Source organism: Lynx canadensis, chromosome A1 (genome assembly GCF_007474595.2).
Source record: "Lynx canadensis isolate LIC74 chromosome A1, mLynCan4.pri.v2, whole genome shotgun sequence".
In the NCBI taxonomy this organism is placed as follows: domain Eukaryota; kingdom Metazoa; phylum Chordata; class Mammalia; order Carnivora; family Felidae; genus Lynx; species Lynx canadensis.
Genome location: NC_044303.2, coordinates 171,438,188 through 171,452,754, shown reverse-complemented (window position 1 = coordinate 171,452,754; position 14,567 = coordinate 171,438,188). Strand labels below are relative to the sequence as shown.

The window sequence follows — 14,567 nt, the reverse complement described above, 5'->3', positions numbered from 1 at the left end:
AAGTAAGATACTCCCATGGGGTACTTTGTGTTAACATGTGAAAGGGGCCAAATATATTTAATAATTAAATGTGGGCACCATTCTTATTGGCATTATGCTCCTTTACTGTTAAAACTACTGAAGTGGCATATGTTGATTTGAGAATTCTTACTTTAAAAAAAGCAGTTGAAAGCTAATTCAATACTGAAAATTATTTGAATCCCTTCTAACTAATATCCTCTGCACAAAGTTATTCACTCCCTCTTTTTTAGCAGATTAATGGTTTTGGAGTTCTATGACTTGATCCTTCTTTTTTTTTTTTTTTTGCCTTCTTTCTCGCCTCTCTTTTTATATTGTCTAGTTGGCTTTGACCATCATTCAATGTGGTACTATAAATATAAAAATCAAAATTTATTGAAATGTTTTCCCCTGTTAACACTAATATTATAGCTTCTCCCCTTCTTTGCAAGCTACAAATCCCAAGTTTGTTCTGAGGCTGGTAGGCTGTGTTCCTGCTGGCCCTCTGAGTTCTCTGATTGTGGCCCATCGGGCACCAGTCCCCAGCTCTGATCTTCTGACCTTGGCTTCTGTCAACTTCCCTGCTCCCAGTACCCTTCCTGTGGTTACAAGGCCTTTCCGATTCAGCTCTCTGAGAAGTTTCTAGTCTCTTTCTTCTACCATGGAATGGCAACATAAGCTCTTCCTGTAAGATTTCCTCTGTTGCGGCTAGTTATGCATCTCTTTTTTCTGCTTCATAGACTGCACGTAAAGGAAGAAGATCACTTCAGATCCAGCCGCCCACTACTTATAAAAGTACTAGAGGCTTAAATGTGATAGCCTGAGTGGATGGCGTCACTGCAAAGTGTGTTTTCTTTCAGGCAACAGCACACGGGGACGTGCCTATATTCTCAGTCTCTCCTTCTCTCTCACCTCCCACCACCCTTTGCAGCTCCTTGTCTGAATTATGGTGTTTATTTTTTAAAAGGCAACAAAATACCCTGAAGAGAGCTCAATATAATGAGAGGACTGATAAGCAAGCTGAATTGAGACAGATTCTCACAGCGTTTCTATCAAAAAAGAAAACATATCACACTTCAACAACTAATTCTCTGCAAGAATGTTCAGATTTCAAAGTGAATCTCTGAATGGGAAAGCATACAAACCAGGCCAAGGTTTTAACATTCCACCCACTACCTCTTTTCTCTTGTAGACATTTACCTGTCACAAACTGAATAGAAATATCCCTGTTCCTATTCCAGGAAACCTAGCTTAATAGTTCCTATGAAAATCAATAGGTTTCAACTGACAGAATGCTTAAAGAAGTTTCACTTCACTTGACACAGCTTGTTATCCGCAAGTTACTTTCATTAATGTGTTTGGAGACCTCAATTGGGCCCAAAAAGTCTATTTGAGCTAGTGATTTATTATTTTCCTCTCCATCACTGACCAAAGGTGACCTTGCTTCACTTTTAGAGGATATTCATGAGTGGTTAAAAGTGGCTATGGCAACATTTAAGAGATGCATATGTTTAACTCAGATTGACCCAGACATCTCTCTCACGTACATCATAACAAATGGAATATGAATGGCCCATGGTCAGTTTTGTGTGTTCCCCAAGGCCAGGTAGAAAGAGACAAGAACAGGTAATCTTCAGTTTATCCAGTGGCATAAATGGTATTAACTCTATTTTAGAATGGAGGAACACAGAAATCTCCTGCAATGAAGATGTCCTGAAGATTCACCTACCAAAAATTGGGGAGGAGGCCTGTGTATATTTTACAGTTTAATCTAGAGCAACCTTTCAAATTCTCCCGCAACATATTTATATACTCCAATAGTTAACTCATAAGAATATAAGGAAAAATGAATAGAGATTAAAAACTAACTCACAGAATGATTAGCAAATCACAATGTGTGGTTCTTCAACTAAATGAGAAGACAGTAACAGGCCTCTTTCTTCTTTTCACACTTACAAAAAATTTTTAAAAGATAAAGGCATTCTCTAGTAAATTAAATTATTCAACAAAAACCTTTACAGAAATGTATAGGTAATTTTACATTACAATAACTAAAATATGACAAAACTCAAACCTGGAACAGCTTCTTCATTGTAGATCTAGTCACATTGCTCCAATGGTAAGAACCAGGATAGAGCCCTAAGATTGAAAGCATGCTAAATCTAGCAATCACAAACATCCTAGACTTGTTGAAGTAGGTCATAGGATCAGAAATATTTATTTAGTGTCATGTTCAATTTGATTGATAATGGTAGTAACATATATACCCCTTTTCACCAGAAATTTTAAAAACACTCCAAAAACAATATAATTAATCTTATTCATACAGTATTGCACAGGATGTCTGGTACTGCTTAGTGCTCAGTTTTAAATGAAACTGATGAGAACATTAGAATTGGATAGAATGAAGTGGTACCATCATAATATAAAATATCTGTGTGGACTCATTATAATTAATAATAAGAATAATGTTCCCATTTATTACAAGTTTCCTGGGTGTTGAGAAATATTTTACACAAATTCTCATTTTAATCTTCACTAGAAAACACCGTGAGTTAGATGTTCTTAAAGCCATTTTACAGATGAAGAAACTAAGATTGAGAGATTTATATAATTTGTTGTAAAGCCACACAAGCAGTAATTGGCAGAAATGATCTTGAACTCCATCCGTCTGGCTCCAGAGCCCATAATAACAACCCACAGCTGCCGAGCCATTCTTAAGGAAAGTCAGAATACTTACGCATTCTGAACTGACATGCTGAGATTGGCTCTCAAAGTCATAAATTGTGAATTTATAGGCTGAGATTAATTCTTAGACTCAGTACTGGGTATTTCATGAAAGGGCATGGATTTTACAGTAAGATGAATGCAATCTCTACTAAGAGCTGAGCCACACAGTTGGAAATCTCACCTGAATTCTAGAATTCAAATATTTGTCCCTAAAATTCCGGGGACACTATAAATGATTGGGGAGCATAATTTTCTTAAATCTTAATCAGCTCTTGAATATAAGCCATATTGATAGGGCTGAAGTGCCACTATTTAGATATACCCTCAGGGATGTACTCCTAAGGAAGAAAGGTAAAGCATGTGACTCTCTCCTGAAATAGTAACTACATTATCACTATGCCATTCTTCAAAAGTTGTGATTCCTTTCAACTCAGCAAAATTCAGTCCAAACTGAAGGTTCCATCTGCTTAATCTGTTCAAATTTTGACACTTTTTTGAATCTATTTTTCTCATTTTATGTAGTTTTAAGTTCAGCATATTCAAAAGTCATGTAATATCAGTAAAAAGGTTCTACCTTGTAAATCACTGGTTGTCCTAATAGCTGTATCTATCAGAATCCTTTAATGCCCCAAAGTTGTTAATCTGAGGAAGTAGCTTAGTAAATCTTTCTTCTCTACTTCAATTTCTTCTAAATATCACAAAAAAATGGAGATGATGAAGGGCTCAGGCATGAAGGAAAAAAAGTCTTGTTTCCTTCACCATTGACTCATGTTTTACAAAGTTCACAGTAAAAATCCCATTGATATCTGCCAATCAATTAGTTCTTACATGCAAGGTAATGAAGTACTTATGGGCAATAAGATATGGCACTGCCTGCGAACCTGTAACTGTTTCAAAATAAAAAATTACAAAACAGGCTACCTTTTTCTTAAGAGGTAAGTATGGATGCCACTCCTAGAGATTTGATGACTACTTCAGTACAAGGACCATTAATTCTAAGTGGAAAAAAAATTAAACAAAGGCATGACCACAAAAGCCTTTTAATTCATTTCCCTCTCTTGTTTCCTCTTACTGTCCCCAAAGCTTTATCATTATAATGACTGAGATGAATTATAATGAATGAGATGAATGGATATTGTTTCTGGAAATGTCCAGGTACAAAGTTGATTTGACTATAATTTTCTGTTTTCTGGCACTTCAGTGCCAGTCACTGATGTTTATCATAACAATTAGAAACTGCGTGATTTAGAAATGCTTTTTGAATGGCCAGAAAAAATGCTAAGGTATGAAAAATAGGACCTCAATGTTGAAGTATGTTTTAACCCAAATTTTTGGTATGACAATTTTCATATATACTAAAATGCTGAAATACCAGCATGAAATACTGTCCTAAATTCAGTAATTGTTGATTTTTCCATATTTTCTTTCCCCTTATGCACACACACATACTCACACATACTTTTTTATTGTTTAACTATTTGAAAGTAAGTTGCAGACATTATTACCTTGGTTGATACGTGTTTTTTAAAATTTTTTAATGTTTGTATTTATTTGAGAGAGAGAGAAAGATAGGACACAAGTGGGGGAGGGGCAGAGATAGAGGGAGATACAGAATCTGAAGCAGGCTCCAGGCTCTGAGCTGTCAGCACAGAGCCCTATGTGGGGCTTGAACTCATGAGCTGCGAGATCATGACCTGAGCTGAAATTGGACACTCAACTGACTGAGCCGCCCAGGCACCTCGATATGTATTTTAATGTATACTAATTCTAAGAAATGTAGTTATCTATATATAAAGTGCATGGTATTATATCCATATATAAAATATATGGTAATTAAAATATTTTTATTATATGTTTATTTCCCATAAAGATATTTTATTTGTTAAAATACCCAATGGCCTAAACACAACAATTCACTTTAGGTTTATTATCAGTATTAAGTCTGTCCTGTACCTGACCACCAAAGAGATATGGATTTCTCCAGAAGGGCTGGTGTTTTAGTCTGTCTTCCTATAGGTAAATTAGAGTTGTTGTCTATCACTCAGACATGTGAGTGCCTAATGGATTCTCAGTGATGAATTGGGAGTAAGTCTCTTATTGCCAATGTAAACTAAATCCTCCCCCAAATATTAAGCTGCGAGAAAAGTACATAATATTGCCATAAAATAAACTTGGGTCCTGAAAAAGTATTTAAACAGATCCTAGGAGAGAGGATAATTGTCATCAAATAATTAACTGTAAAAGAGATGGGAAATTCTTTCTTGGACTTAAAAATGTTCATATGTGAATTTAATCACCTATAACCTGGGTAAGTTTTCTTAGGTTTATTAAACTTTCTTGAATGTGATAATAAGTTTCACTCATCTTCAGATAAAATATTGAATGGCATATTTTGAAATTCACCTTAGAAGTGTTCTCTTATAGATCATATAATGGGCACAAACGTGCCCCCCCCCCAAAAAAAAGACATGTTTTAGTCCTAACCACCAGCACTTCTGAAAGTGACTTGATTTGGAAAGTGGGTTGTTGTAGATGTAAGTAGTTAATGTAGGATGATGTCATAGTGGAGCAGGGCCAACTTCTAATCCAGTAGGGATGGTGTCATTGTAAGAGGACAATTTGAACACAGACAATGCACAGAGGGAAGATGAGATGGCACATAGGGGGAAGATGGCCATGCACCAACGGAGACAGAGATTAGAGTGACACATCTGCAAGTCAGGCTTCTGTCACCAGAAACAAGGAGAGAGGCATGGAACAGGTTCTCCCTCAGTGCCCTCACCAAGAGTCAACCCTGCCAAGACCTTGACTTCAGACTTCTGGCCTCCAAACTCTAAGAGAACAAATTTCCATTCTTTTAAGCCTTCTAGTTTGGGCCAGTTTATTACACCACACCCAGGAAATTCTCACAGCTGGCTGATAATAGATGATAGATAAGCAGACAGACAATCTTTCAGACCTTTTAGGTTTATGTCCAGTCGTAAAATGAGGACCTGAGGAACTTACAAGTGAAGCAGTATAGTGGTCCCAAAGTTATTAGTTGAACCACATAAAATTACCATTAAAAAATTTTTTTTTAATTTTAGAGGGGGTAGGGGCAAAGGGGGGGGAAGAGAGAGAGAGAGAGAGAGAGAGAGAGAGAGAAAGAGAGAGAGAGAGAGAGAGAGAGAGAGAGAGAGAGGGAGAGAGAGAACCTTAAGCAGGATCCACACTCAGAGCTGAGCCCAACACGGGGCTCAATCCTATGACCCTGGGATCATGACCTGAACCAAAATCAACAGTTGGATGCTCAACCAACTGAGCCCCGCAAGTGCCTTAAAATTACCATTTTTGTAGGTAAAAAAAATGATTAAAAGAGGCAGTTTCATGTGGCTCAATCTAATAAATAGATTACATAAATAATTCAAGTTTTCTAAAGCCCCCTTTTCTTTTTTCTTTTGTTTTAATGTTTATTTATTTTTGAGAGAGAGAGAGAGAGAGAGAGAGAGAGAGAAAACACACGAGCAGGTGAGTGGCAGAGAGAGAGGGAGACACAGAATCCAAAGCAGGCTCTTGGCTCTGAGCTATCAGCACAGAGCCTGATGCAGGGCTTGAACTCACGAACCGTGAGATCATGACCTAAGCCAAAGTCAGACACTTAACTGACTGAGCCACCCAGGCGCCCCTAAAGCCCCCTTTGCCCTGAAAGAGATCTTTAACTGAATTCACTAGGAAAATACTTTATTTTCCCTGCATTGCTTTTCTTCTCTAAATAGATTCTTAGGCTTCATTCATTTATTTCATTTAGATAAGGAAGTTGTATCTTCATGACCTATATGAAATTAAACACTGGAGGCAATTGCTTTCTGAGATTTTGCCTACTATTTCTCTTGTTTACACATCTCTGTGAATAGTTTATTCTAGGAGACAATGCTGGAGATTCCACCCAATTGACGTTCAAAACTTGGGTTTCCCCAGGGGATTTTCTCTTATTCCATTTGGCACAGCAGTAACTGTGTTTGACAACATCTGCCTTCTAGCACCGCTCTGCAGCTCAATCTGACACTTGGTTCCCGTCCACATTTTCTTCCTGCCTGTCTTCTAGGGAAGATGTTTCCACAACAGAGGTGGAGAAGAGAAGACAGCAAGGGCAAACCAGAGCTTTAGTTTCCCAGTGAATGAGTCACAAACTCACCAAATGTCTTCGCCTGTCCCTTATTCCAATTCATTCAAAGATTTTTTACATAATCCAATATTTTCTAAACCAGCCCTCTGTCTTTTGGGATTCTGAACACTCTGATGTCAGTTTTGAGTGTTTCTTTTCCTAGACATTCATACGGCGAATCCTTTTCAGAGTTTCCTCAACTACGAAAATAAAATAACCACTTACAAATTTTACTGACAATTTTTTTTAACCAGCAGGAAAGAAGATAGCCAAGTCCAGAAACATCTCTTGTGTGACCACTGCTAGAGCATGCCAACTTATTTTCATAGAAAGCAGATATTTAATAGGAAGTTCATTTCATAAAATTTTAATAATCCTAATTCAAATAAATGTTATGACTCTAAGAAATTGATTTAAGAGAAAATTCCAAAACTTACCAATCAGAAGATTCCTCTACATTCTGGAATACCTTAAATCATTGCCTACACCAGGTAGGAAATCCAGAATATAGGGTTTATAGCAGCAACTGCCATTTAAATTATTAAATTATTTTTCAATTAGACTCTTTGTTATTTTGCTGTGACTTTAAATTCTAACAGATTATTTCAAAATGTCATTCTACTTCTCAATAGAAAAAAATCCCATGCCATTATTCTCTTCTTCATTATATGAGATTCTAAAATTTCCCTGTGCCAGACAATATACATAAACAGCTGGTGATATTAAGCTGACTTTAGAAAAAAAATCCCTTGGCCTAAAAGAGGTATTACTTGACTACAAAATTTATATTTCTCTCCTCAGCATACTTTACAGCTGGGTTTTCAGAAGTATATAAATTTCACATATGTGTTCACATAGAATTTGAGAAAGGAAGAATGTGTGTTCTTGTGGTTTTGTAAGGGGAAATTCCCTAGGGACAGAGAGTGCCAGTAGGGCATTAAAGTGACAAATACTCCCCGGGGTGCAGAAACTACCATGAGGTAGTGTTAGATGCTGCCATTTGTATCATGAACTCTCACCTGCTGCATTTCATACACATTAGAGATGAGCCTAAGTACCTTTGCCCCCTCAGCTCATCTACAAGTATATGGCAAGAAGAAGCAATAAGAAAACACAATCCTTCCTCCTTCTTCAAATAGAGACTTCTTAAATGAGCAGGCTCAGTCCCTGAAACAATAACATTAGTCTGGTTGCACTCTACCAAAACAAACCCAACATTTGAAAATCAACTTAGAAGCTGATGACTCCTTTCACAAATACTTCTATTTGTATTTCACTTAGGTATTTTTAAACAGCAAGATTTTCTAGTATATAAAACTGTGATTGGAGATTTTATATACATATAAAACACACACACACACACACACACACACACACACACGCATGCACGCACACAGATATATCTGAAAATTTGACTGGTATACAAAGCAAGTTCTATCTCCCAGCTCTAAATGCTTTTTCTTACCACACTTATCCCCAACAACCACATCCAATCTGAGATCCAGTTGCTTTCAAAGAGGCACACAGTTTCCATCAGAAAACAACAGATTTGGCTACACTCTCATAATAAAGATTCAAATGAGTTAGCTGCACACAGCAATTCTCTGACCTCTTTGTCCTGTGAATTAGGGTTCCTGACTTCTCCAGGTCACAGATCCCTTAAAGATGCTGTTATATAATGAAATAAACTTACTGTTTTCTTTAACACTTTGAGAGCATAAGGCTTCTGGGTCCCCTTCTGTTTGCATCTGTACACAATGGATGTAGCACCCCTTGAGGGGGAAAAAGACAAAAAGAAAATGTTATGCTCTGGACATGAAATCAAGGGGAAAGCTTGAAAATAAGGATCTCTTGCAGTTACCCTCATAACTGACAAGTGTTTATAAGTTATTCCATAGGACCACCCCAACTGTTGAGAGTATTTTTTTTTTCCTCACAACTAAATACAGTTTGCTCAGAAAAATTCTAGCTTTCCATTCTGTTCTTTTCCTCCTGGCCCATCCCTATATAAATAACATGCCCAGGGCTGCTGCATTCAGTAGGCTCTGGCATAACTGAGCCTACTGAATGCTTTTGCTACTGAAAATAGCTTTTGTCCAGGTAGCAAAACCTGAACACTGAATGAATGCTACCTGAACATAGCTTTTGGAGGACATCCACCAAATTCGTTCAAAGTCCCTGAACTTTCCTAGAAGTATGTGTCTAGAGTAAAATTAGCCATATGGCTCCAGGGAGAGGGGCAAGCGAACAGGGGACCCTGTGAATTTACAACAATTCATTTGATGCCCTGGCATTCTCCCAGAGTCAACATTAGTCCCACAAGGATTCTGGATCTTTCATCTTGGTGAACACTGTTACCATTTATATATGCCCTAACAAAAATAATTATGTGAAAAGTTCAGGAGAAAATACTATAGAAATGGTCAAAGACATACAGAGAAAAAGTAGATCTACCTCCCTATAAAAAACTCAAGTACAGAATGTGTTTTATGTATAATGGGGAATGGCAAGAAAGAACTCAATAACTATCTTCACACATGAAAGATGCATACATACTAAAAAGAGAATATTAAAAAGCAGACAGTGTGATCCTCATGTTCCCTCTCTACACATGAGAGGAAGACAATGAAATAGAGACAAAAGAGGCTCATAGACCAAGCAGGCTTAAGTTACAACCTCAGAAAGAGGACTTCCAATAAATCTTTGAATAAGATCAGTTGAAGTCAATCTGTCATGCTTTGAATATTAGGTTAAAGGACCTCTTATGACATACTCAATCCTATGATTCTGATATTCTGAGTAAGCATGAACGAATTATAGAAATCAAACATGTTCCTTACTGCCCATTCACAATCCATTTTTAACAGAGTCAGGAAAAGTTAGGAACTGGTGGTGTATGTGCCAATAGAGAAGAAAAATTTCAACGCAGTTTTAAAAACTTTGGGAAGACATAACATATACACAAGAAATAAAGGGTTTTAGAAACAGAATAAGTAGAGGTAAATATAAAATTCAACTTTATTTTTAATTGTCTAAAAGATAACTATCTAAAGCAAAACTATTGACAATGCATTGTATTTATAGCATATATAAAGTAAAATGCATGACAACAGCACAAAGAAGAGGGGAATAAATTAGAAAAATACTGTTGGGTCCTTATACTACATCTTAAGTATTATGAAATTATTTAAAGGTAGACTCTAATTAATTAAAGATGTATATTGTATAGCCTAGGACAATGAATAAAATAACTTAAATAATCAGTAAAGAAAAAAAGAATCAATAATGAAACTAAAATGTAATAATCAAAAATGAAATGTGAGAGAGGAAGAAACAAAAGATTAAAAATAAAAGTTAAAAATATGGTGGATCTTAATCTAATCATATTAGTAATTACATTAAATATAAACTTTATAAACACATTAATTAAAATCAAAGATCAGCAGACTGGATTGAAAAACCAAGATCAAACTATATGCTGTGTACAATAAACCTATTTAAATATAAAGGCATATATATGTTAAAAATAAAATTATAGGAAAGAGATACTATGCAAACACTCATCAAAAGAAAGCAGAAATAGCTATATCAATATCATGTCAGCCAGACTTCAGAGTAAATATGAAGATAGAAATTACTTAATTATGAAGGGGTCAATTTCCCAGCATGACATAACAAACGTAAATGTGTATGTACTTAACATCACTTCAAAGTACATGAAGCAAAAACTGATAGAACTGAAGGAGAAAAAGACAAATCCACAAATACAATTGGAGACTTCAACATACCCTCCCAGGAAATTATAGGATAAATGGACAAATTATCACCAAGGATAGAAGACATGGACATTATTTTTTAATTATTATTATTATTTACATGTTTATTTTGAAAGAAAGAGTGTGTGCACAGAGGAGGAGCAGAGAGACAGGGAGACAGAGAATGCGAAGCAGGCTCCGTGCTGCAGGGCGAGCTCTCACAAACTGGTGAGATCATGACCTGAGCAGAAATCAAGAGTCAGACATTTAACTGACTAAGTCACCCAGGTGCCCCAGGGCACGAGTGAACATTATTAACTAAACTAACCTAAACTGACATTAAGAGAAAACTACACAAACACAGCAGAATACACATTGTCTTCAAAGTTAGAAGATTCACAGAGTTGATTTCCAGACTTAGTACACAGCTACAGTAATCAAGAGAGCAGTGTTGGAGAAAGAATAAACATGGAAAAGAAGGTAATAAAAAAAAAATCCAGATACAGTTATAAACATATAGGGCCCGTTGGTTTCTAACAAAGGTAAAAAAGGCAATTCAGTGAAGAAAGGGCAGTCTTTCCAACATAAATAGTGCTGGAACAGCTGGATACTCATATGCATCAAATAAGCAAAACAAAACAAAAACGTTTATCCAAACTCACACTCTACCAAAAAACTCTCAAAATGGAGCACAGATATAAATATAAAACTTAGAATTCTAAAACTTGGGAAAAAAAATAAGCATGAAAGAAAATTTTGTAACCTTCAGTTAGGCAATGATTTCTTACATACAAAACCAAAGCACAATAAATCAAAGAACAAATGAATAAACTGGACCTAAGTTAAATTAAAAATATCTGCTCTTTGAAAGCCAGAGACAGGGAGAAAATTTTTACAAGTCACTGTATCTGATGAAGGACTTCTATCTAGAATTACAAAGAAACTCAAAGCCAATCAATAAAAATTAATGGATTTCAAAAATGAACCAAAGATTTTAACATATACTTCACTTCACCAAAGAAAATATATAGGTGGCAAAATTTGCACAAAGATGCTCAACATCATTAGTCATTAGGGAAATGAAAATTAAAACCACCATGAGATACAACTACATACCTAACGGAACGCCTTAAAGAAAAGAGAGAGACTGTGTGTACCATGAGCTGGCAAACAAGTAGAGCAACTAACACCTATACACTACTGGAGGGAATGCAAAATGGTACTGCCACTTTGGAAAACAGCTTTGCAGCTTCTTATAAAATTAAGAATACCGTACAATCCATCCAACTCACTCTTAGGTGTTTGCCCAAGTTAGCTGAAAGCTATGTTCACTCACAAACTTGAAAACAAATCTTTTTGTCAGCTTATTAATAATCATCAAACACTGTCAACAACTCCAATATCCCTCAACTGCAAAATGGATTAACAATCTGTGACACATCCATATAGGGGAATACTATCTAGAAATAAAAAGGACAAACTAGTGTGCACACAGCAACTTGGATGACTCTCTAATACCCTAAGTGAAAGAAGCCATGTTCAAAAGACTATATGCTGTGTCACTCCATTTATATAATATTCTTGCAAAGACAGAAAATAGATTAGCTCTCAGAGATAAGGGAGGAACTGACTACAAACGAGTATGGGAGAGTTTTTTAGCATGATGGAACTTGTATATCTTGTGGTGGTAGTTATACAACATATATACATTTGTTAAAGTAGGTAGAGATGTAGAATAAAATAGGTGAAACTTCCTATATGTAATCATACCTTGATAAAAAATACAGTGAAAAATCTTCCCAAGAAAACCATATTGTTCAAAGGTAAGATTTTTAAAAAATTACCAAAATGTAGGCCATATCATTCAACTTAGTCTATGTTTATTTAATGGTAACTCATGAAATTAAAAAAAAAAAAGCAAAGAAAAGAAATTCAAGGGAAAGTGATTTGCAAACACTGAAGAAAACTAAATATCTTATACCCATTTTTATAACAATTGAAAAATTAATATACTCAAATATTCATGTAAAATATATATATTAAATATCATCCATTTCTTAATTTCCTTATCACATTAAATTAACCTGTCAATAATTTCAGTATATAAATCACTGTCTTAGTAAAAGTCTTCCAAAATTTTTTAACAAAATACATTCTTGACTGATCAACCTCAGGACACAAGTATGCTAGAAATAACCTAAAACATTTTTTTTTAATTTTAATTTTTTTACTCTTTATACATGAGGAATCTATTAAGAGATTCCATTTTGCTAATTAATAGACTTATTAATATTAACACATCTTTTAATTTTTTCAACCTTTTTGATATATAACTGACATGTAACATGCAGATTTAAGGTGTACAATGTAATGACTTGACATATGTACATACTGTAAAATAATTACTACAATAAGATTAGTTAACATATCCATAACCCCACATAGTTGCAATTTAGGAATGAATTTGCTTTTTTTTTTTTTAGAGGATGGAAAGATTAAGTAAAAAGAACAGAACAGCTGAAATAAATTTATATGAAAATAACATTTAAGTAATTTCTCTAAAGTATAGCCTATTTTCTTTGCTGAAATTAAATGATTAGCTTAAAATGTGTTCATATAATTCTAGAAAGAAACCATGTTTCAGGAAGTTTTAGAGAATTAGGATGAAAATGCCTAACTTTGGGGCGCCTGAGTGGCGCAGTCGGTTAAGCGTCCGACTTCAGCCAGGTCACGATCTCGCGGTCCGTGAGTTCGAGCCCCGCATCAGGCTCTGGGCTGATGGCTCAGAGCCCGGAGCCTGTTTCCGATTCTGTGTCTCCCTCTCTCTCTGCCCCTCCCCCGTTCATGCTCTGTCTCTCTCTGTCCCAAAAATAAATAAACGTTGAAAAAAAAAAAAAAAGAAAAAAAGAAAATGCCTAACTTTAAGACCATTTAGAATCAAGGGCATTCTCCCAGTATGGAAGGCTATAAATCAGTGATTGACTTTCTACGGAAGGACTTATTACGACTTTTGTGATTTTGAGGTTGAAGCAATAGAGCTTGGCTTCCCTTGGCATCAGACTGACAACTTGCTCTTTGGAAATGCAAGAGAACTTCAGATACAGAATCTCTTAAAACAGAGAAGTCTGGAGGGGGTGTTAACTATGCTGCATGGCCCCAGGGGTCTCTGTAATGATATGCTTCATAGTCATTCAAAATGGTCTTTGTCAAGTGTGTGAAGACTCATAAGTTATGAGTTTCATTTTTTTTTTTTTAATGGGACAGGTCTTGAAACGGAACCAAAGGATCTTGTTATCTTTTTCCAATGTTGAATGTTTTTTCTAATAGTTAGGTCAAAATATTAATCATTTTAAAACATTTCAATGCATTGATTTCTTGTTCCATTTATTTTTGCATTTCATTTAAAGTTTTTTGTTTGTTTGTTTTTTGTTTTTTCAATATGTGTATGTGCTTTCAGGAAAGATCCTCCGAATGCTCATTAGGGAAAGGTTGAAGAACAAGGCTGTGATTTATAAGAACTGTCAATCATACGTTGAAAACATAATGTGTGCAACTCTACATGTCATTGTATTTCTTCTACATGATTGACTTGCTATTATTTAACAAGCCTGTTCTTTTCATTGATTTTTGTTTTTTTAGATTAGATGAATTGTTAAGAAGACTGGTTATAACCTCAAAATTGATTCTTCTTGGGGGTGAAAGTAGAGTCATATTCAGGAACAGGAGCCTGAAAGAGTCAAAGTCTCTAAATGTTTAATGTCAGCACACATCTTGCCCCATTGCAGTGACAGTTTTCCATTGTTTCATTCTGCATCCCTGTCAGCTGCAACCCCTCAGTGCTCTTCAATACTTAAGTGTTTCAAGATGTTCTTCGGTCACCAAAGGCAAAAATAAAATCTGAACCTTAAACCAACAAAGAACAGGAGGAAAAGCTGCTGAAA

The 14,567-nt window shown here is 35.6% G+C and overlaps 1 protein-coding gene across 1 annotated transcript in view; it reads right to left on the bottom strand.

Annotated features, from left to right (window-relative positions):
• CAMK4 (calcium/calmodulin dependent protein kinase IV) overlaps window positions 1-14,567 on the bottom strand; it is a 216,665-nt gene that overhangs the window by 102,178 nt on the left and 99,920 nt on the right. The window contains exon 2 of the mRNA XM_030326235.1: window positions 8,565-8,643. Within this exon, the coding sequence (XP_030182095.1) occupies window positions 8,565-8,643 (79 nt within the window). The remainder of the gene's footprint in view (window positions 1-8,564; window positions 8,644-14,567) is intronic.